This window comes from Ruditapes philippinarum, unplaced genomic scaffold, assembly GCF_026571515.1.
Source record: "Ruditapes philippinarum isolate M1 unplaced genomic scaffold, ASM2657151v2 ctg2262_1_1_1_1, whole genome shotgun sequence".
In the NCBI taxonomy this organism is placed as follows: Eukaryota; Metazoa; Mollusca; class Bivalvia; order Venerida; family Veneridae; genus Ruditapes; species Ruditapes philippinarum.
Genome location: NW_026867198.1, coordinates 102,630 through 128,030, shown reverse-complemented (window position 1 = coordinate 128,030; position 25,401 = coordinate 102,630). Strand labels below are relative to the sequence as shown.

Genomic DNA, 25,401 nt, shown 5'->3' with positions numbered 1-25,401 from the left:
CTGATTAGATTGAAATAGAAAAAAATACATGTTTTCTTCAATTGCTATAAATCTAATAATAAATATGTCTCTGTCATCAAATTTTAAGTGCAGTTCTTCTAAACTGATGTTTCTTTAAAAACAAATGAGTAAAAAAAGATGGACCATCAGTGTAATGGACCACCTGAATTTTTGATCAGTGGTCCGGCATAACACCTGCTGAAAAAGTTAGTGTTCGAGACCTGGATGATTTTCTTACATATTCTGCCATATTTCTTTTATATTTAAAATGATGTAACTCAATAAGGTATTTGTAATGCCATCATGGAATTTAATGAAATTTCATCGGTATGTCTAAATACAGGTCAAATGTTAGAAAGTCTACATTTCATGTCAGTCCATTACATTTTAAACCGCCAAAATTTTTTAATTAAACTCGGCAGAAATGATTACATTAATGACACCATTGGCAGAGCATCAATAATCAAGTTACATTACAACCCTGAAAGGTGAGGGTCACACTCAAAACATTTAACTTTCATTCATGGCAACTCTATAACTTATTGACAATTCAAAGGTTTTGAAATTACTTGGTACAAACAATCCCCACCATGACAAAAACTGCAGAGCTCATCATCCAGGTTGCTTTCCCCAAGGTCAAGGTTATATGTTCTCCATAACATTTGACGTTATGGAAGATTTTAAATAACTTTGCACAAATAATCACCATCGTGAGACTATGTGCTTATGATATGCATTGCACATCATCAAGGTCATGGTTGGTAAAAGGACTTTAGGTCAAGAAGTACACATTCATTTTCACTGCAGAAAGGGATTTAGCTGTCCTTCAGACTGCCTTGTTGATAAATTGAAATTAATAGTATTTATTTAGGATGTAAATGTGCTTCAAATGAAGTGTATGTTAGCACCTTAAAAAAATCAGATGCTCAGAATTGATCATTTAAAGAGTACAAATTTACTCTTGAAACAGTATGTGTAATTTTTTTTTCAAACTAGCTGTTGACCTAGATTATATATTGTTTCAAAATATGAGATTGGTCAATGGTAAATATATTGTCCTTGGTTTTGACTAAAGGACAAGTAACATTAAACAGGCACTGGTCCAGTAGGACTAGTGAAGTGTAGAAAAACCCATGTATAGAATTTTATGATTATTTTTTATCAAGGGTATAAAACCAGTGAGTGGAATTTTTTCTAGGAAATTAGATTGTAAACATTTTTATTTCAGGCTGCCAGTGGGCTGCCAAGTACAGTCCGATACATTCATGTATCCTCCGTGGCATCACAGAAGGTAAGACTATAACTTGTGTTGTTCATTACTGTTAAATGTAGATATATCTAAAAGGCATTGTCCATCCGTCCTATGGCATTCTTTTGAAATACTGTAAAACACTTGTTATTTGCGAGAAATTTATTTTCGCTAATATTCGCGAGTTTTCTAAGACGCGAATTCATATTTCTCGCGAATATTTCACTTTGTCTATACACTTGTCCGAAAATGAACACTATCCGAAAATGCATACACATGGATTTATATCTGCGGGAAAGTATCGAAGCCATTTCTAGTTACATCACGTAGCTATTCAAGTGTTTCAGAATAACTGTTTTGGTATTTGGTACAAATGCTTTAGCACCTGCGAGTTGTTTGTATCATTTCTATTTATTGTATCCTATTGTATTGTATATAGTTTAGGTAGCACTCCACACTAAATTTCAAGTTTCTGCCGTCAATGTCCTACAAGCAATATGTCTGATAAATCTGATCCCAAACTACACAACCCTAAAAAAAAAAAACACATTTTATTAAGAACATATATGTCATACCATTGCAAAATCTGTAATGAAATCATCCCAAGTGCAACAGTCAGGCAGTTAAAAAAATTCCAATTCATTCCGTAAAAGCCAAAAATCTATAGTGGTCCCGAGACCCAAAAACAACATTTTTCGTCCCTCCGGCAAAAAAATACCTGCAAATATACGGTCTACAAAAACTCTGTCACTGCTTTAGCAAACTCCCTATGCATGCAAAATATCACAAAGAAGTAGGTGCTTGGCCTTGTAGATTTTTTGCTATTGCTGAAAGTTTTACCCCCCTGTAAAAATTACTTGTTTTAACCGAGCATGCTGTTTAAAAAGCAATGTTTACAAACAATGGCGACCTTGACATCAAAAATTATCAGCATGTGATTTCTACCCATGTTTTCGAATTTGCCAATGATCATATTACATGTCACAAAAACAAATTTCATGCTGAAAATGCATTTTAAAGACAACCAGTCATTTAAATCCACAATAGTCACTATATCCATGAAATCCTCCCTGGCCATTCGAAGCTGCGGCTTCATTTAGTGTGGTGTGCTGCCTTAGGGTAAACATAATTGTTTACTACAGGTTAGGCAAATTATAGTGCCGTTTAATTGATTTTCGTCTGCTTGCCTTTGAATGGCTAATCAGTTTTAACTTTAACACTTTGCATTTCTTAGTAACAATGCTAGAGGCACGGAGTATAATCAAGGACAATACATGGGAAACACAGTGAACACATATCTAATAATTATCAAACTTTGTTGACATATTTTTAGACAGAAGGTTTCACTTACTAAGAAGATTAGCAAGCTATCAGAAAAATCGTTATGGATATAAATGCATCGTCGCACAATAAACGACGCAAAGTTATTGAACGGACAGGACAGAAATTATCCGAATCACATCGGGGTTCCGGTTTCACATTTTTCGGGAAGACGCGAATTCATGTTGACGCGAAATAATTATTTTGGACATTTTGCCTCAAATTCGCGAAATAAGGTTCTCGCGAAAAATAAATGTTTTACAGTAGTATATTTGATTTACATACATGTTATGATGTGTCAACATGTAAGTCTGCAAATTGTATTGATAATTATTAACTACATTTACTTCATATTTCTTTCCTTTATTAACCTGAAAAATTGTATTCTTAAGAGTTAGACACAAAAGAAACTAATGGATTTTGACCCAATGTATTGGGTAATTGCTTGAACAATATCTTGAGCATAACAGTTGTGTCGGTATCAAATTGAAGAAAACCTGTACTAATATTGGTATGAAATGAAGAAATGTTTGAAGTATCATGATTGGTTTATCAGGTTGCTATGAGCAGATTGGAGCCTAACCAGCACATAGACTATGATAAGATTTCGCACAGAGTTGATGTTGTGAAGAAGAGATTGGGGAGACCCCTTACACTGTCTGAGAAAATTCTCTACGGACATTTAGATGATCCCAAGAATCAGGTAAGAAAATCTTATGATAGTTAAAATTGTGGATAGGATTTTAAATAAATATAACCACAAATTTAATATAAAACCATATAACCAGTTATGTGTTTACGGAAAAATGGTTCTTTCCGGTATGTTTGTTTTTATTTCTATGGGATAAATACATATGTCACAGGGTCAAATATTTCTTGTAGAAAGAAACAAACTCTGGGCGTAGGTTCGATGTTTTTAATGACTCCAAATAAAAATGGTCACAGCGTCTGTAATTAAACTATTTCAATATAAATTGAAATAGGTAAAGTAAATGTAGATCTATGAATAAATGTTAAGTTTTTTACTATGTCTGACTCGTAAGAGATGACTGTAAAGAGTGAGCGGGACAGGAAAAGCAAACAGTGCGCAGAAGTAAAAAATATTTAAAAGAACCAATGGATATCTCTCTCACATAGAATCATACATAACAAACACAACAATTGGATAAGTTACAAGAAAGAAAGAGTGACCAGTGTTCACGATATTGCACGGGTGAGATCGACAATGTACATCATTGACGGAAATTGTCGATTTTCACCGATTCAATACCGGAAGTTAAACTTATACGATAAAAACTAAACGAAACTGAATAAAAACGCGCGTGCACGATGTTTCCGCTTAAATAAAACTATGGAAAGCCACGGCTGCCATTACCATATAATTTCAATCTGTGACACATAGATTAAAATCTTACAAGAAGGTATATTGAAATTATAATTAAGTTTACAGAATTGGGTAGTTGAAAGAATAATGATGATTGTCTAATATATCTAAAAGCATTTTAGTAATTTATTAATAATAACTTGGTTTTTATATTGCTTGCTCCCCAAAAAATTGCTGGAGCATATCAAAGCACATTTGTCTTTCCTCTGTTTCTCAGAGCAGTAATTATTGTCAGTTATTGACTGATACCTTGATGATATAGGGTGAGACGGTATTTTCCATGACTCCTCTGCCATTAGGTGGGAATTCAGGTCAGCTGGATTATCATGAAGATCATAGAACCTATAAATAGATTTTTCCCTGTGGTCATGTTTAAGCTTTGTTAAAACCACATTTTGGATCTTCCATTAATGTTTACAGTATTCTTGTTCCATAAACCTCTTAATTTTTGAAAATTGCCAAAATATACTAGTATGCATCATTCATCTTTGTTTCTCTAAGAGCAAGTGGTTTTCCTTAAGCTGAAAGTAGCCATTTTGTTTTCTTTCTCCTATAGTCAAAAACACAGTACTTGTAGATGATGTTTATTGTCTAACATGTTTAACATATATTGTAGGATATTGTACGAGGAGAGAGCTATCTCAAGCTGCGACCAGATCGTGTTGCTATGCAGGATGCCACTGCCCAGGTAAACTAAATCTTTGATTTTAAAAATTATGATTCTAGCTTGCTCTTAACATTGATTTTAAAGTTATATAGAAAATAATACACAACTAGTCAGTAAAATGATTCCCAATTCCCAAATGTTGATGGTAAAATTAAGAATGAAAATGATAAAAGGAGGGTGTCATGTTTAAATATTGAGTCACATGCATACCTTGTTTCATGATCATGTGTGATGTTGTTTTTCATACCTAGTGTCCTGTTAATGATTATGCATGTGCATATCCTTTTATTTGTTACAGATGGCACTGTTACAATTTATCTCAAGTGGTCTACCTAAAGTAGCAGTACCTTCCACAGTTCACTGTGACCACTTGATAGAGGCACAGCTTGGAGGAGACAAAGATCTTGCTAGAGCTAAGGTAACTTCCTTTTAATTTATCCGTATCACAAAATGTTTAATCATGTTGCAAATTTTTTGATAATTAATGACAACATTATTGAGTAAAAAAATGGAATTCTTTAGGCAATTGAAATTAGTTTGTTTTACTAAACCTTTTTAAAGAAGGAGGAAAAATGTGTTGCTCTCTTTTGAAATATTTATATCACATACTGAAGAAGAGAACTGTTGTAAACTTTTAGGAATCAATCTACGATGTTGTTGGTGTTTATATTCAACAATTTTTAAGTTAAGATGTTCTTTTATGATGATTTTGTTGTAGTATCCTACTCATGTAATTTATTTTTCAGGACATAAACAAAGAAGTATATGACTTTTTGTCATCAGTAAGTGCCAAATATGGTGTCGGTTTCTGGAAACCAGGAAGCGGTATCATCCATCAGGTACACTTTTCAAATGAAAACCTCATTTGTTTTTGTGTTGTAATTGAAAAAGACATTTGTTCAATGCTCTGGCAAGGCGAAATTTCTTGGTGACAATTAACCCTAGACATTTGAGTTAAATGGTGAGGTCATTTGTCTCCCATAGCTGATTCAGCTGATTCAAGTGAGATTAGAAGTTGATCACTTGTGGAGAAGTTGGTAATTACTGCTTAGTTATCAAAATAAGAAACCTGACTAGGTATGATAAAAAAAATGTGTTAAACTTGGCATTAAATCAAACATGCAAGGTAAAGGGACTGGATTTGTAGCTGAACTATGACTTACCTACACTTTATTTTTGGCATGTAAGGCTGAAACACGGAATCACATGCCATTGCCAGGAACTTTTTTTTTCATATGTGAAGAAGTTATCCGGCTAGCTTATGGAAAGTCAGTAGCCCACTTGTTCCTGAAATTATGCATTGAGGGATTGCAACCAGTTGGAAAGTCACACCATATGACCGGTAGCTGCTGATTTTTTTAACCAAGCAAAAGAAGGGAAAAAAACTTTTTTTGTACCTCAGTATATTTGATTTGTCCATCCCATAAAAACTGGCTTTGTTATTGTCTAAAGTATTGTTTCAAATGTATTTTATATTATCTGGATAAATAAACCTAAGATAACTAAAGATAGCAGCTATATTCTATTCTTTGCAAATGTTTAACTTCGAAGCTATATTCATTGTTTCAGATTATTTTAGAGAATTATGCATTCCCAGGAGCTCTGATTATTGGTACAGACAGTCACACCCCAAATGGAGGTGGATTGGGAGGTCTTTGTATAGGTGTGGGCGGAGCCGATGCTGTTGACGTAATGGCTGACATTCCTTGGGAACTGAAATGCCCAAAGGTAGGAAGTGTTTAGTGCTTTATTGTATTTTATGCATGAAAAGAGAGAATCAGTTTTGTGCCCATTACGAAGTGCAGATCTATATTGATTTGCTTATGATTAGTGGTATTGCACTGAGAATGTTCTCTGCATTGAACACATAATATTTGGAGATTCAATTCAATTTGACAAATGAGCAAAATAAAAACATAAAATATTTTTCAAAGAAAGTGAGAACTTTTCCATGTTAACATTGCTTATGCAAAAAATTAGGCTATGTTTTGAAGAATTTCGTTTGTTTTTGTTACTGTCTGTATTTTCGCCATGAAAATTGGAATGTTGTATAAGTTACCTGCAAATTACATGTGCTACTGCACTCCATTTTGACCTTTGAATGAAACAGATGCATTCCAAAAATTGAAAAGATATAACCTCACCTCAGCATTACAAACTCTTGAAAAATTAAGCCTACCTGAGCTGCTTATATTTATACCCCCCCAAAATGACAGATTTTCTTATGGGTTGGAATTGGAAATATATTTGTTTTAGTCTTCAATTTGCAACAAGCAATTTGTGATTTAGGTCTAAATATTTAAGGTATTCAAGTTAAAAGTTGAACTATGTTACGGTAATTGGAGTGAACTGCTAGGTAAAAGAGTGGCTGGACTTCACCTAAAGTTTATATTGAAAGTAGCCGGTATCCTGACAGTGAAGGCGAGGCACAGGTGCTATTGTAGAGTTACTTACGGGCCATGAGTGTTGAACTCTATATCTCTGTACAGGTATGATCATGTTCTAAATATCTTAAGTGTAACTGTTACCACATTGTCACGAGATACAATAAATTGTGTTCGTCCTATAATACAATTTCACCATATCATAAAAAGTTGAATAACTAATTATAGAAAGGTTTGTTCTGTTAGTTTGCGTTCTGCTATTCTTTTTGTATTAACAACCAGAACTAAAGATACATGATTAGTATTATGGAGTGTGGCAGTTCGAATGTGATTAACGTGTCTGCCTTTGAATCGGGATTTGTGAAGTTCAAGCCTTCATGGCCACGTTTCAACCAGTACTGGTTTGTTATGGCAGCAGACCTGAGAGTAATCCACAAGCAAGCTTACAAAGTAGTAAAATTGAGGAATAAAAAGATGAATTGCTTGGCGCAAAACATCTTTTATTCATATAATTAATGATGTGTTTGAAGTATCTTTAAGGTTTGAACCCCATTATTGTCAATCGCCAAACTCATTTGAATTTCCATGTTCAGTTTATTTCTACATTCAATAAGCTTTACTTCATTTGTTCATTTAATGTATTTTACAGGTATGGAACTATATGTAACATGGGTGCTGAATGGGAGCAACGACTTCAGTGTTCCCTATTTAAACTACATAATGCAGTTATCTCAATTGCTACAGTTTAGAAAAAGGTAATGTTAATTCTGCATATAATAATATTTGTATTATTACATGCTGGTACAAAAATGTTTCTTAATCTATTCTTACAACAAAGCCAAGGTGTAAAAGAAATGTTATTGACATTTTAATTTAGACTATATGTCTGTATGAAGATCTTCCCTAAGATTGTCCTTTATATTTATAGTATTTTATCCAATAGATAATCTCTCAGTTATTCCCTTTGTAATGTAGTTATATAATAGTTGATAAGTCACGACTTTGTATCATTAATACAGAGATAGCTGGATGAGCCAATAGGAACCAGGCAACTACTTTCTGCTGTCGGAGCCAAAATCATGACCGTTATTATATCACCTAGACCTGGTAAGCTCTTCACTCTTTTAATGCTATTGCTGATATTAAAAGTTCTATACCACCCGTATAGTAGGATCAGCCTGTATATCTTTTAAGTCACGTGAGAAGGCAATCCAGCTTAGTTATGCAAATGTTAGTGGTTCTACTTAGATGCCTGCCATTTGGGTCTGAAATATTGCATGGTAAGGGCACCTTTTGGTCTTACCTCCACGAGTTACGCTGCAAAAGTTCACCATTGACATGTACTATGTTTGAGCAACATAAAACCTCTCCAAAAAACCAGCTATTTAAGTCTATTGACCAAGGTTATACTGTTGCTTGCTTGGTTTTATAGCTTGTCTTTTTCAAAGAAAAAGGTGAGGCCATTATGATTGCGCTGCGAATTGTCGTCAATGTTGCATGGTAGTGTGGTCATGCAACATCATTCAAACATTTTATAAATGTCAGCATGAAACTTGCTTTAGCATGACAGGTGGCATTTATTAGGCAAGGGTATAATTCTTTCAGCAATTTTCATTTTGAAGTAAATGCCCCCTTTTGAACTGGCATGCACTGGGTCTTGTTTAAAACAAGAATTTCTTTCATTGAAAATTTGAAGTATTTAGATGATCTATTTGAAATTTATTTATTATGTTACAGTTAGAGCCAAGTGTAAAATGGACCTTTCACACCAGACTGTACAATCCTATTACTAAACTTCGTGAAGTAGCTATTGAAAAAGGATGGCCACGCTTGATGTTAGAGTTGGTAGCAATTCTCTTGAATATTTAGTATGGTCTTATTTTATAAAAGATTTTTGCATTTAAGTGAACCTTGGGACCTCTGGCATGTTATTGTGTTTTTTTTGAAAGTTAGAAGTGACATACCGGATACTTTATTTAACAGGCCTGTTGTTTTGTTATTTTATTTTCTCTTTAACCTGTGTCACTGATCCTTTAACCAGTAACATAAATACCTGATTTGGTATGAATATATATACTAGTTTAGCAGTCTATCAGCACACAATTTTTCATATTATTTTTATGACCTTTATTATTGACACTTTATTAAGGTGTAGTTTAACCTCGGAGAAAACCACTTTCATGTCTATAAATCCAATAAAATCACAGGCTGCGTCAGTGGCCGAGTGGTTAAGGGTTTAACTTCAAATTTGCCCCTCACCGGCTATGGGTATCGAATCCCGACAGGGACTTCTGGATTCTTTCATGTGAAGGAAGCTATCCAGGCTAGCTTACGGAACGTCGGTTCTAAATCAGGTGCCCGTTCGTGCCTGAAATTAATGCACGGCAGGGCACCTGAGGTTCTTCCTCCACCAGTAAAGCCGTGGAACGTCGCGACACTGACCTACACTGTGGTCAAGTGGTGTACGTACAAACCCAAAACAAACAAACAAAATTTAACATCACAGGCGATGTAATTTATGTCGAAATCAAACCTCTTAGAAATCTTTAACTACTTTCTCTTCGTTGATATGACTGCAAAGACTTGAACATTATTAAATAGGTGATTATTTTTATATGCCCGAAGAATTTTCGGACATATTATGTTACCCCTAGGCGTCCGTCCGTCTGTCCGTCCGTCTGTCCGTCCGTTAGCAATTTGGTTTCCGGAGCATAACTTAAAGTTCCTTTGGCCCACAATATTCAAACTTCATAGGATGATTTCCATGATGGGGTAGAAGACCCCTAATGATTTTGGGGTCATGAAGGTCAAAAGGTCAGGTCACCATACCTTAAAAACCTGAAAAACAGTTTCCGGAGCATAATTAATTCCATTTGGCCTACAGTGTTCAAACTTCATAGGATGATTGTCCATTTGGGGTAGAAAGACCCCCTATGATTTTGGTTGTCACAAAAGGTCAAAGGTCAAGGTCACTATGACCTTTAAAACTGAAAATAGTTTACCGGAGGCATAACTTTAAGTTCTATTTGGCCACAGTGTTCAAACTTCATAGGATGATTGTCCATATTGGGTAGAGACCCCTATTGATTTTTTGGGGGTCACAAGGTTCAAAAGGTCAAGGTCACTGTATGACCTTAAATCTGAAAACAGTTTCCGGAGCATAAACTTAAGTTCCATTTGGCCCACAGTGATCAAACTTCATAGGATGATTGTCCATATTGGGTAGAAGACCCCTATTGATTTTGGGGTCACAAGGTCAAGGTCATTATTACCTTAAAACTGAAAACAGTTTCTTGAGCATAACTTAAGTTCTATTTGGCCCACAGTGTTCAAAAACTTCATAGGATGATTTTCCATATTGGGTAGAAGACCCTATTGATTTTGGGGTCACAAGGTCAAAGGTCAAGGTCACTATTACTTAGAAATTGAAAACAGTTTCTTGAGCATAACTTAAGTTCCATTTAGTCCACAATATTTAAACTTCATAGGATGATTGTCCATATTGGGTAGAAGACCCCTATTGATTTTGGGGTCACAAGGTCAAGGTCACTATTACCTTAAAACTGAAAACAGTTTTCTGAATATAACTTAAGTATCATTTGGCCTACTGTGTTTAAACTTCATAGTATGATTGTCCATATTGGGTAGAAGACCCCTAATGATTTAGGGGTCACAAGGTCAAAGGTCAAGGTCACTTTTACCTTAGAATTGAAAATAGTTTCTGGGGCATAACTTAAAGTTCCATTTGGACCACAATGTTGAAACTTCAAAGGAGGATTGTTTTTTGAAGGAGGTAATACTTTATTTTACTCCCATGTCTTACAAATGCTTCATCTTTACTAAAAAAATCACTTTCGGGCATATAATGCTCCGCCTAGCGGTGCTCTTGTTTATTCTATGAATAAGTGATAACATTGTTTATAAATGATAGGATTGATTGGTAGTTGTACAAACAGCAGTTATGAAGACATGAGCAGATCAGCTAGTATTGCTAGGCAAGCTCTGGATAAAGGCATTAAAGCTAAGGCCGCTTATACCATTACTCCAGGATCAGAACAAATCCGTGCCACTATCGAGAGAGACGGTCAGGTAAGTTTTGAAACTCATTTTCTGGCTGAAAAATGTGCAATGGACCTACTTTGCTTTGATTTTTGAATGGTTCAATATAAGCATTACATCAGTGGAGTTCATACTGTTATTGAGTATATCGCCATATGACCTATTCTGTGTTGGTGTGACCTGAAACCAAGCCAGTGAGTATACAGTGTCTAAAAAATTAATTTTGCTTTGACCAGATTTTTTGGAATAAAAAAGTAACATTTTCCTTGATACTTATAAAAAATGATTTCTGTAGGGCGATAATCTTCATGTAGAAAATATTTTTATTATGTAAAATAATTTTGCTTTCACGTAGCTGTATTTTTTATGATTCCTTTATATTAAAATTATTCACTTGGATGTATGACAATATCTAGGCTGCTGCATTACGTGACATTGGCGGAGTTGTCCTGGCAAATGCTTGTGGACCTTGTATTGGTCAGTGGGACAGACAAGACGTTAAGAAAGGAGAGAAAAATACCATTGTTACATCATATAACCGTAACTTTACGGGACGTAATGATGCCAACCCTGCAACCCATGCATTCGTTACCTCACCTGAACTAGTCACAGCCATGGCCATTGCTGGTGAACTTGGCTTCAACCCAGAAAAAGATGAGCTGACGGCAGCAGATGGTAAATATCCTTTGAGCTAACCTAGTTATCAATACGCTAAATTTTAAAACTTCAAGGCAGTATTGGAGAAGATTTATTTCTTCATAATAGTCGCTGTCCAAGGTCCATAACTCTTAACATAGATTTTGATTGAATTATTGCCCAACATAGATTTTGATTGAATTATTGCCCGTTTTGAACGTCTATAATATTTAGGCTATTGTTTTACTATCAAGCAATGAGAATAGTTGAGCATACTGTCCTACTGCCAGCTCTTTTTACATGATTTTATGAGGTACATGACTCAGCATTTGTCAGTTTATCCTAATATCATATGAGACTTTCTGTGATTTAATGATTCCCATGTTGATTTTATGTTGACAGGTTCCAAGTTCAAGTTGGAAAGTCCTTATGGTGATGAATTACCAGCTCAGGGATTTGATCCTGGTGAGGATACCTTCCAGCCCCCACCAGCAGATGGCGCTGGTGTATCTGTACAGGTTGACCCCAAGAGTAACAGACTTCAACTTTTGAGCCCCTTCCAGAAATGGGACGGGAAGGATATTGTTGATATGCCAGTTCTCATCAAAGTAATTATTCAGAATTTTATAGGTTTTCTGTGACCTGCAGAAATTTTGTAGGTTTTCTTGCTATCTTTTTTAATATAGTGGCACCTGATTCAACATAAATGTAAAGGTTCTAACCAGTAAATGTTTTTTATAATGTGTTACGGTCTGTAATTTATACAAGACACAATAGGCTTCTGATATGCCACAAATGATGTTGATTTTTCATTTTTAGTTGGGATATTTATAGTGTATAAAGTTGTTTTTCATATCAAGTCAAACTTTTATTGTGTTAAACCTGAGAAGGGCATTTTTTATTTAAGTCATTTTTAGCTCTCTGCATTAATAGATCTATTCATTAACATTCTCTCTATGTAATTGTCCATAGTTATATGAGGGATTTCAGTACTAAAATTACATAACTGACAGTATAAAGCCTTGGCAGACTTGAGGACTGGTGACATCTGCATACCATTACTAACTTTTAAAGGGACTCCACTGAGGTTTTTTGACATGACCAGACTGGAACTCATCTTTCGAAATTTAAATTCCATTTGATGTTTTCTAGACCAATGACTTGTGTGAAAAGTGTCAGATCATTTGCTCACTCTGTTTTGTGAAATTGTGAAAAATGACCCAAAACTTTTCGCTCAAATCTGGCTTAGAATAGCACTAGATACGATTTTATGAGTATATTTCTGAATTATCTTTTGTATATCTTTCTGTTTTACGTGTGCCAGTTGATCTATGTAAGGAAATAAAATTTTGTTTCATGGCTTTTTGACCTCAGTGGAGTTCCTTTAAAGAGTTTAGATTTGAAGTTCAGACAGGCTTGACTTTACACTAGTGACATAGGCAAGTAGATATTGCCACTAGCATTCAAAGGGTTCGAAATTCTTTATGATTTAATTTTTTTTGGTTACAGGCTAAGGGTAAATGTACAACAGATCATATCAGTGCAGCTGGACAATGGTTGAAATATAGAGGCCATCTTGATAATATCTCAAATAACCTCCTTATTGGGTATGTATTTACAATGTATTATTAGCTTATATTTGAAAGAGGAAAAATAAAGGCACAGAATATCAAACAGTAGCTGATTTGGATTGTGTTATTATAGATTTAAGCTAGCAAATTGAACAATATATATGAGACTGATGTTAAATCTTTTACTCACCATGCTGAATTTATATATTTTGTTTCACTTGCCCCTCACCACTGTGGGTTCGAATCTCAACAGGGAAGTTTGATTCCTTCATGTGAGGAAGTTATCCATCTAGGTTACGGAATGTCGATGGTTCTTCTCGGGTGCTCGTTCAGGTGATACACCTATAGTGTGTTGGTGAGACATAAAATCCAAAGCCCCCAACACAAAAAAAGATATATATATTGCTTGTGCTGTTGAAAAGTTTTTATTTTCCATTCAGACATCACTGATTAGTAAAGAACTGGTGAAATAAAGCAGCTTGTAGTGAAAAGTTTGATCAGATTTGTATAAGCTTTAAAGCAAATTCATCTTTAATGAGTGAACAGTTTGTCACTGTCAGAAAAGTTGTTCTTGCGGAACTTATTTTCAATCTCCATAGAAAATTATGTAGGAATTATGTAGGAATCTTTATAAAGGATAAAAAACATTATGTACTATTACTACAATTACTTTTTTTAATTACTTTTTAGAGCTGTAAATGCAGAAAATGGTGAAATAAACAAAGTAAAGAATCAGATAACAGGGGAATATGGGTCAGTACCAGAAGTAGCCAGAAACTATAAAGTAAGTGATTTAATGCTGGATTTTTGTCTGAAAATTGTTGTAGACTTTTAAATAATTTCTGAACTAAGATCAAGTTTAGGAGATGAGGTTCTGTCCTGTTAATGTTACTTACCGGTAAAGTGGATAGGTCCACAATGGGCACCTTTTTGATAATTAAATATATATATAAAATTAATATAAGGTTTGTCAGACAACTCAGACTTATGTATAACTATTTAATTATCTGACCATGGAATTACTTGAAAAGCAGTAGCAAAAGTTCAAATTCAAGGGCATGAGATCCTGATGGGAAAAAAAGATGTAGAAAATGTATAAAATATATCAGTAAATTACTAAAACAATATACCAACTTGTTTTTACAGTCACAGGGTGTGCCATGGTGTGTAGTAGGAGATGAGAACTACGGAGAGGGTAGCAGTAGAGAACATGCTGCATTAGAACCCAGACATCTTGGTGGACGTGCCATCATTGTGAAAAGCTTTGCTAGAATCCACGGTAAAATCTTCCACTTTACATATTTGCATAATGCATATAGCTGTTCTATATTAGAATGAACTTTGAATTTAGCGTTTCTTCATTCAAGTGCTGATCTTCAAAAGATAAGTAGTAAATGTTGTGTAGCCTCTTTGATTTAGTTCGAGATTTGACATATCTGCAAAGATTTAGTCCTCAATATCTTGCCAACTTGTATCTAGAGTCATTGATCTATACACTGGAATTATTACATTTATAGTTGATAGCTAGTGTACTATCAATAACTGTGTCAGTGTCAGAGACTCTAGCACTTGGGCGTTACTAATTCTTGATTTAGCTGTGAATGATGAAACAGAAAATTTGTGTAGTCTGATGCTTTACTAGAATTGAATGTTTTGATGCATTAATAATACATATTCACCCACCAGCAAAGTTTACTCATGCCCTCTTTGGTGACAATTGACATTTGAATTGATTAAAGTGTATAAAACAGCCACAATAATCATTACAATCAAACAATCATTGCCAAGCATGGTTGCAATGTATTAGGTAATAGGCAATGTAATTTTTCAGTATGACCAATTATCTATATATGACCAAATTATCCATATTAGGCTTTGATGAAATGTATTTGTTCTTACAATTTGGTACTGTTGATGTAATTTTGCTCATTGCTTATTGTTCCCTTTGGGTTGTATTCATTATTATTTATAGTGAATATTGTGTAATATTTCACAAACACTGGTGGTATTGATCCGTTCTCCGATCGTCTAATTAGTTTTTGCATTTAAACATACCAAAAATGTGTTGTTTATTTTATTGCAGAGACAAATTTGAAAAAGCAAGGAATGCTTCCTTTAACATTTGCCAACTCGAGTGATTACGATAAAATACAACCCTCAGATAGAATATCATTGTTAGACCTCAAATCATTAGCACCAGGAAAAGTAAGTTACTTTAATCATCCTATTATTATACCACAGATATGGTGCAACTTGCTGATTGAATACACTCTGTGAATGCAAGCAGTGTTAATTTAATTTATGCAAATTTATTATGCCCCCATTTCGAAGAAAAGGGGGTATATTGCTTTGCACTTGTCGGTCCGTCGGTCCGTAGACCAAATGGTTTCCGAGTGATAACTAAAGAACCCTTAGGCCTAGGAACTTCAAACTTGGTATGGTGATTGGTCATGACCAGTAGATGACCCCTATTGATTTTGGGGTCAAGGTCACAATGACCTTGTAAGCAAAAACGGTTTCCGATCAATAACTAAAGAACCTTAAGGCCTAGGAACTTCAAACTTGATATGGTGATTGGTCATGATCAGTAGATGATCCCTATTGATTTTGGGTTCAAGGGGTCAAAGGTCAAGGTCACATTGACCTTGTAAGCAAAAAACGGTTTCTGATCAATAACTAAAGAACCTTAAGGCCTAGGAACTTCAAAACTTGATATGGTGATTGGTCATTGATCAGTAGATGATCCCTATTGATTTTGGGGTCAAGGGGTCAAAGGTCAAGGTCACATTGACCTCTTAGGTAAAAACGGTTTCCGATCAATAACTAAAGAACCTTAAGGCCTAGGAACTTCAAACTTGATATATGGTGATTGGTCATGATCAGTAGATGATCCCTATTGATTTTGGGGTCAAGGGGTCAAAAGGTCAAGGTCACATTGACCTTGTAAGCAAAACGGTTTTCCGATCAATAACTAAAGAACTTTAAGGCCTAGGAACTTCAAACTTGGTATGGTGATTGGTCATGATCAGTAGATGACCCCTATTGATTTTGGGGTCAAAGGTCAAGGTCACATTGACCTTGTAAGCAATAACAGTTTCCGATCAATAACTAAAGAACTTTAAGGCCTAGGAACTTCAAACTTGGTATGGTGATTGGTCATGATCAGTAGATGACCCCTATTGATTTTAGGGTCAAGGGGTCAAAGGTCAAGGTCACATTGACCTCTTGGGTAAAAACGGTTTCTGATCAATAACAAAAGAACCCTTAGGCCTAGGAACTTCAAACTTGGTATGGTGATTGGTCATGACCAGCAGATGACCCCTATTGATTTTGGGGTTAAGGGTTCAAGGTCAAGGTCACATTGACCTTGTAGGTAAAAACGATTTCCGATCAATAACGAAAAGAACCCTTAGGCCTAGGAACTTCAAACTTGGTATGGTGATTGGTCATGACCAGCAGATGACCCCTATTGATTTTGGGGTTAAGGGGTCAAAGGTCCAGGTCAAATTGACTTTTGTAGGTAAAAAACCGTTTCCGATCAATAACGAAAGAACCCTTAGGCCTAGGGACTTCAAACTTGATATGGTGATTGGTCATGATCAGTAGATGACCCCTATTGATCTTGGGTCAAGGGTCAAAGGTCAAGGTCACATTGACTCTTAGGTAAAAACGGTTTCCGATCAATAACTAAAGAACCCTTAGGCCTAGGAACTTCAAACTTGGTATGATTATTGGTCATGACCAGTAGATGACCCCTATTGATATTGGGGTTAAGGGATCAAAGGGCAAGGTCACTTTGACCTTGTAGGTAAAAATGCTTTCAAATCAATAACTTAAGAACCCTTTGGCCTAGGAACTTCAAACATGGTATGGTGATTGGTCATGACCAGCAGATGACCTATTGATTTAGGGGTCAAAGGTCAAGGTCACATTGACCTTGTATGTTAAAACGGTTTCCGATCAATTAACTAAAAACGCTGAGGCCTAGGAACTTCAAACTTTGTATGATGATTGGTCGTGACCAGCAGATGACCCCTATTGAGTTTTGGGTCAAGGGGTCAAAGGTTAAGGTCATGACCAGTAGATACTTGATAACCCTTATTAATTGTTTGATCACTGGGTCAGAAGTCATAATAACCTTATCACATGACTAATTGGCTGCTGATAGGGGGCATACATGTTTTACAAACATATCTTGTTAATTGTTTGTTCACTGGGTCAGATGTCTGATTAATGCATAATAACCTGATCACATGACTAATTGGCTGCCGATAGGGGGCATACATGTTTTACAAACATATCTTGTTTTAGTTTGAATGTGATGGAATCTATAAGCTCAAATCTGTTTCTGGAACCAGTCAGTTCTAAGCAATGAGTGTAAAGTTTCTTGCTGACGGAAACAACGGCTTGCCCCTGACAGGGTTTGAACCCACACAACCAGCAATCCTAAGATTACTAGTCTGACGTGTTAACCACTCAGCCATGTGGCCACAGTGATAATATCATACATATAGCAGACCTTGCTACATGTCTATTACATCTGACCATGCTTAATACAGTCGTTGGCTCAATTCAATATTTTTAAAAAGTCAAACCCATAAAGATCATAATGAATAGTTCAAAAACTTGGGTTATTAATACATGGTAAACTTCCCCCGGGAAATAATGTCACTGTCAACTTTTTCATGTTAAAATATTTCATCCATCTGCATAATCCTGTTAATACAAAAACTTTTTATATGCTTAAACTCTTAAAGTGCTGAAATTGAAAGTGAATAGCCTTTGCCACCAGTATAGAGCCAGGCCAGTCTGCAGGCACATCTGTGCAGCCTGAAAACACTCTAAAACTTTTGTATTTTGATATTGAATCTTTTTTTTTTTTCAATGGACTGTGTCAAATTCAAAACAGGGCAAAATTTATTACACAAATTTAGCAGTTAAAGGGTTCAAAATGATCAAAATTTCATAATTATATTGTTATTTTACTGAGAATACTTGTTATATATAAAGGTATGTACTGTTATGAACTTGGATTGTTTTCTTTCTATTTCAGCCTGTAACTTGTGAGATAAAGCATGAGAATGGATCCTCCGAGAAAATACAGCTGAACCATACATTAAATGCCGGCCAGATCGAGTGGTTTGTGGCCGGTAGTGCTCTAAACAGAATGGCAGAAAAACGGAAATAAAAAAAACCCTCCCGATATGAAACAAATAAAATGAAACAAAAATTTATGTTTCAAAACACTATTTTTTTGAAGCTGTGATGTTTGAATCTTCAAAGTGCTCCAGTATTTGATTAGAGTAATGATATTAGCAATTGTTTGATTCAGTTATATATAAAAAAAAACCTGCTCTATTGTTGTAATATATAACAGCAGTTGTAAAAAGTAAATTTTTAAAAGTATTTGTGAAACCTATATATGTACTAGCACATGTCATTCCGTGCCAACTTTGTTTGATTTGTTGTATTGATTTAAATTTTTAAAGTCACTAGGACACGGTATTGATTGTGAGGCATTATTTGTTTGTTAAATGTTTTTTCACTGCTTTTCATGTACAGATATAGACTCACTTTGATGCATATGGTAGCTAGCTGTTCTAGATTTTACAGTCGGAAGATGTAACCAGAGCAGAGATTTATTTATATTCATTGTATAGCATTTAAACATTATTTGATTGTGAAGTGGGTGTGCGTAAACTTTAATGACAATGGCATGGACAGACAATATTCATTGGCTTATTACCTGTTTTGATTGAAAATCTCGTAGTGTAGATTTTTATACGCTTTTCCTTATTTTCTCCCAAGAAAGTTGTTAAGTGGTGTACCATGAGTTAGAAACAGAATCAGTGTATATAAAAGTTTACTTTTGTCAGATTTAAACAGAATAAAATTGATAATAAGTATTATTTAATAAAAAATAGTTCAAATATGATTATTTAAATGCTGGTAGATTTGATGTAAGAATATTTATTGCAAAGGTAAACGTCAATATGAATGGACCACAAAATAGTCATAAATAAAGACTTGTAATATTTGTTGACAAGAAGATATGCCATACCTATTTGGTTGTTTATGTGGCAGAATCAGTTATAATTTCAACCTGTTGTTATACATAAGTTTTGATACAAATGTCAAAATAAATGATTGAAATGAAAGACGGTTGTTTATTTATTTTTAGCTCGTTTTTCGGAATATAGTAGGGCTAACATACTCAGCATTGGCATAACATTTTCGTTTAAATTTGCATGTAGCATATCTCATCAACCACTTAAGATATGTGTATGTAATTAAATAGTCTTGAGAGCCTTGTAGGAGGTTACTATCCAAGGTCCATAACTCTAGCATGGATTTTGACAGAATTATGGCCCTTTTTGAACTTTGAAAATTTAAGATAAAGTTTTGTGTGCAACATCAATCTTCAAAACTAAAGAAGGCATTCAATTGAAACTTTATAGAAGTCTTTTGGATCATAATTGGAGGTCCCTTTCCAAGGCCCATAACTCAAGCTTAGACTTTGACAGAATTATGGTTCTTTTTGAACTTAGAATATTCAGGGTTAAAGTTTTGCATGCAACATCAATCTTCAAAACTATTGAAGGTATTCACATGAAACTTATTACATGTCAAGGATCAGAATTGGAGGTCACTACCCATGACTGACGTGGATTTTGACAAAATTATGTCTCTTTGTGAATTTAGAAAATTTTAGTTTAAGTTTTTGGTAACATTAATCTTTGGTAAAACTGCTAATTTAAACAACAATTCATGGTCATCCATAACTCTGGCATAGAATTTGAATGTAATGATGCCATTGTGAACAAAATTCTTTGGTCATATCCAAGACTCATAACTATGTCGTGTACATTTTTTTGTATTTTCAACTAAACTTCTGATATTTTTAACATTATCCAGGCTCTTATTTTACTATCAAGTACTGATGATAGAGAATAGTCATGCTGTCCTGTTGACACCTCTTGTTATGTTTCTTCGACACTCCCCCCCCCCCCCCCCCATAAATGAATGTAACGATTATATAACGTGTTTTAGTAACATCGGAAAAATGACGTTTTTAGAATCGAGACATCTACGTTAAAATCATTACATTCAATCAAATTTGAGTTCTACAAAACTCTCAAAAGGGTTTTTATCCTGAAACTAAGTGCCCATGGTTTTCTTCGCATACTTTGGCTAATTTCATAAGAAAAAATATTCACATCGCAAAAACTATTGGTTGCTTGGACCGGATTCGAATCCAAGACCTCCTACATCTTCAGCGAGCCTCTTGTCCACAGACTTCAAATATAGTTATCAGGGTGGGGGGAGTTAGAAGCCAATCATCTTAACATCTTAATTATTATCTTAAATAATAAATGTATAATTATTTAAGGAATGAAACATAGCTGATAGATATTTTAGGTTCAAAATATAGTTATTAGGGGAAAAGTAAGAAGCCAATCAAATGATTCTAAATTTAGATTTTCCATTACGGTCTGCAATCCTTAATAGTACATCTTAATTATTATCTTACATAATACATGTATAATTATTTAAGGAATGACACATAGGTGATAAATGTTTAAGGTTCAAAAATCGTGCGCCCTTTTCAATAGTACATTCACTTTGATCATAAGTTGGCTTCGTGAACTAATGACTAAACATGTGTTAGGCAAGCAAGAAAGTCATAACAAAAACAACAAAATATACATCATAAGTTGCCGATACTGAGCAATTGATATTTAAAACTTTTTTTTTTCAAAAAGAAAAAAATATATAAAAATGTACTCAGTTTATTGACAAAAAATTAATAATTATGATTACATGCACATTTATACACAAATGTACATGAAAAAAAGAGAAAGCACCAACATGACAATTTACAAAATTCTACTGGCCTCTCACAAAAGCAACGTTTTCTTTCTACTTGTTTTGTGCCAGTAAAGACTATTCTATTGCATGAAAACAATATTGCATCACTCTATAGTTTGGATACGCACATTTGTTTCAGTTGATGTTACGTTTCTGTAACTATTTTAAATTTGTCCTCATTATAGAGAATGCGTGCAAGTGCAATACTAAATTTATTGAACGAGTTGAATAAAAATGTATTATGCGAGCTTCTGAAGGACATCAACGAGTCAAATATATTCAGTAATGAACCTACACAAATATAATATTCTTGTTATCACATACCCAATATAAAGACTGTTTAAAGTGAACAAGAATCATTTTTCATTGACGCGCCTACATGTATAATGTACTGTAAAGGTAACACGCACTATATGTTTGTATTACGCAAATGAGTCGTAGAAGTATCAAGGGTATGTGATAAAATGTTTTTGAACACGAATATTTAGTCTGATAGCGACATCGTTGTGAGCGACGAGTCAGTAGTAAACCCGTTTGTTGACGACCCCTCATTTAATTTTCTATTGTTGACTGTTGTTGCCACATTTGTTGTTGCTGTAACATTCATCTCTATCGGCTCAGGTACTGTTTCTAGAAGAAAAAAAAACAACTACAAAAACACTTTTTAGATATTACTTTGGATAAATTTATATGAAGATATATACAACAGAGCTCGTTAGAATTTCCAGTGTCATATAACTTACTCATTAAACACAGTTGATTGGAGTGGTGGTATGCTTTATTTTCACTTCAAATGTTCGACACTCGCTATGTGGAGGTTTAGTCCGCAGTGTATTGAAAAGAAAAAGCATTGCGTTCGGTCATACATTATCTCTTTCACAATGTCAAAAGAAGATGAAACTTCACAAAATTAAATTTGTTCATAAATATTTTAAACAAACTAATATATTAGATACTCACATAGAAATTGGACATTAGAATGTTTAATTTATATACCTGGTGCTATGGACATGTCGGAATGATCTCCCTTACATCTCGTCTTGAGGAGCGTGTACAGAGCGTGCCTGAAACACTTGTTATATAGGTAATATATTATAGGGTTGATGGCACTACTGGAATAAGCCATATACAATGTAATGTTGTGTAAACTCTTGATGTCTGGCTGCTTCTGGAATAGCGTAAATATACATTCATATAGACGGTTTAATTAACAACTAAATTTATCCCTAACAACGGAAGTAACTTTTGCACATGCGCGAGTTTTATAAGTTTTGAATTAATAATATTTGAATGCCCAAAATTTTATACACAAGTCTTATGGTTCTAGTCGCGAAAAAGCAACCTACTATTACATCTTTTTTAAATCTTTAATCTAAATTTGAAGAATACGTTTTAGTATGGACGTTAAGTTATTTTACGATTCAACTATTTTTCTTAAGCAAGCCACACAAGTAAAGTGTGTTATCGAGTAGAAAGTACACCAAATGTAAAAGCAGAGGCATCATAAGAAAGTTTTCGTAAAAATAAGAAGTTAAATTAAAGATACGAAAAACTTTTGCATGCTCAACAACTCTTTGTCAAATGTTTTCGATTGTTTTTGTTTTGTTTTTTTTTATCTACGATCAGGTGCATCATGGCGCACGCTACTAGAACAGAACGTGAGTACCCGGCTGGGACTAATCAATCAAAACTGATATGTCATTTACCGACTAGATATTTTTTATACAGAATACATGTGATTATAACTTTACTTTGAATCTGTCTCTGTGGTCTCTACAGGCATCCCATAGCAGAAGACTTTGCTGGGGAGTCCAACACACGCAGAATACTATTACCACTGTCAAGGTCATATAAACAGCCTGTTAAATCATGTCAATATGCAATTATACTTTGTTCAGTCATTTGTAATTAGTTTAGAATAGAGAAAAACGGAATCCTTAAAGAATACCCAAAACGGCAAAACTGAAAATTTTGCAGACTAACCTATTCATGGGCAGTAGTGGTTATTGCAAGCTACCGTCAACACCACCTAGCACCGACTTAAGGAGAAATCATTATTTTTTAATTTAGTACATGTATAAATTTGTATATTCATTTATCTTTAGCATGCATTGATATTTAGTATACAAGATAGAAATATCAAAATTGAGCAAAATTGTTACACAGCATTTGTGCATCTGCAATAGCAATTACACAGCAAAATTGATTACATTTTTATGTTCAGATACTAGTTAAATAGTTTACTTCCAAAAATTAAATAAAAAAAAACCGCTTGAAGATGCTGCAATATTTTATTGCATCAAGTCAAGACGAAATAAAAGCTACTGTTGTATTAATATTGTTTAAGACTAAATGAAAAGTTGTGTTTGAATTATTAAAAAAGAGCCACTTATTATAGGCAAATATTCTAACTATTATCAAAAAGAAATGAGCATTTTATCGTCATCTTCTTCTTTTTTTTTTAGAATTGCTTCTAAAAATTACCTTTCTGCGAGTCTCCTGATAGGTTTCAATTTCTGTTGATGAATGTCGTGGCACCGCATCGCCTTTAACGATTGTAATTATAATTAAAGTAAACATTAAAAACAGTGGAACTATAAAAACAATCGTGAAAAAAGCCACATAATAATTCTTCCGTGCTTGTTCTGACGGAAATTTGGATTGGCAAACAATTTCATGACCACCAATCCAATCAAACTCGGCGTAAAACTGATAAACTATCCAAGGAACCGCAATGCTTAAGGCAGAAATCCATATTATCACGATCGCGAGCGGTTGGCATTTCTGAGTGATCCATACAGCCGACGGGCAAACTGTCGCCAGAAATCTGTCCAATGTTACAGTTGTTAATGTGAATACGCTCGTGCAAACAATTGTTACTGAAACAATAAAACGTAGAATAAAATAGTCAACAAATTGCCTCAATCAATCAATTGGTTTATAATCATTAGATGCTTAAAGTAAGAAGTATGAATGCAGATTCAAAATAACATGCAGTAACTGTTTTTACATTATCTTGTTTATGAACAAAATTACGAAATTTCATATCGACGTAACTTTTGTTTTCTAGCGTCATGCATTTTCGTGTCATCCGCAAATTTATAACTTTACACTCTTTACAAAAGTTATACATGTATAATTGATGGTGGTTTATTTATTTACTTACCTTGAACGAAAGTGTGAATTTTACACAAAAAACTGCCCAGTAGCCATTGGTCTCTAGAACTGTTTACCATATATATCCACATACATATCGTTGGCATTAAAAAATCTGCGATGGCCAAGTTAACAATATATAGGTTGAATTTTGTTCTCAAACTTTTGGTTTTTAGTATAACTATGATTATACAAAGGTTTCCAATGAAAGCGACGATGAACGACAAAATGTTCAGTCCATATTTAATTCCAATATCAAAATCTGATTCTTTATCCTTTTTTAGATATTCATCAATATCAAACGTTCCATTAAAGTCATAATCATAATATTCTTCCCCAGGTAAGAACGAATTAGACTCATTTTTCATCTTTTCATAAAAATCAAAACGCAACCTTCATATTGTTCTTCCGAGTGTCTAAAATGTGTAAGCTATGTTTCGTTCACTTTATTCTTTCATTGCAGTTTATGTAAAATTTTGTAAGTCTCATGTTTTGAAAATATGTCAAGTCTTTTATGACTAGACTAAACCTACATACGACTGCCCTTATCATATTTCAGGGGTCACTCTCAGCTGAATATAGAGTCCTCAATTTTCATATATATTGTATCCCTATCTTAATGGCACAAGTACTTCCATCTAGATTAAATTATCTATAATGGAACCATTTACAAAGAAAAAAAAGTTGCACTTGAAACAGTGCATTTGTACTTGCAAACACATTTTGAAATTTTACTAACTATGTACATGAAATAATTATGATAAAACTCTCCGACGTTCCATGCACAGTAATTTGTTATCCTAAACACAAACTAAATTGTATCAGTGTATTATATTCTAGGCTTAATATGAGGATCCATCCGCCCTTTCAAGCAGAGTACAGAACCCAAATTACGTCAGTACTTTTTAACAGCACTTTTTGTCAAGCTTTAAGACTATGTAAAGAATACAGAACCCAAACTACATCAGTACTTTTTAACAGCACTATTAGTCAAACTTTAATCCTATGTACGATGGAATCATAGAATCTGTTTTCATACAGTACCATAAAAGTGTCTTATTAATAAACACAATGTACTAGTAAATTGCATGAACATTTTGAATTAT

The 25,401-nt window shown here is 34.2% G+C and overlaps 1 protein-coding gene and 1 pseudogene across 2 annotated transcripts; one reads left to right on the top strand and one right to left on the bottom strand.

The window, feature by feature from the left end:
- The first annotated feature begins 1,228 nt into the window (after nt 1–1,228).
- On the top strand, nt 1,229–19,428 carry LOC132735260 (probable aconitate hydratase, mitochondrial; annotated as a pseudogene).
- Nucleotides 19,429–21,058: 1,630 nt separating this feature from the next.
- Nucleotides 21,059–24,997, bottom strand: LOC132735259 (QRFP-like peptide receptor). 2 transcript variants are annotated; one of them, XM_060722197.1, is made up of 5 exons: nt 24,306–24,997; nt 23,624–24,018; nt 22,891–22,998; nt 22,136–22,307; nt 21,059–21,763 (listed from the first exon to the last, which is right to left on the bottom strand). In XM_060722197.1, the coding sequence occupies exons 1-5, from the start codon at nt 24,661–24,663 to the stop codon at nt 21,624–21,626; spliced, it is 1,173 nt and encodes a 390-aa protein (XP_060578180.1). In that variant the 5' UTR covers nt 24,664–24,997; the 3' UTR covers nt 21,059–21,623. The 2 variants fall into 2 exon arrangements, with proteins under 2 accessions (XP_060578180.1, XP_060578179.1); XM_060722196.1 differs by having other exon boundaries at nt 21,059–21,769; nt 24,306–24,989.
- Nucleotides 24,998–25,401: the final 404 nt, after the last annotated feature.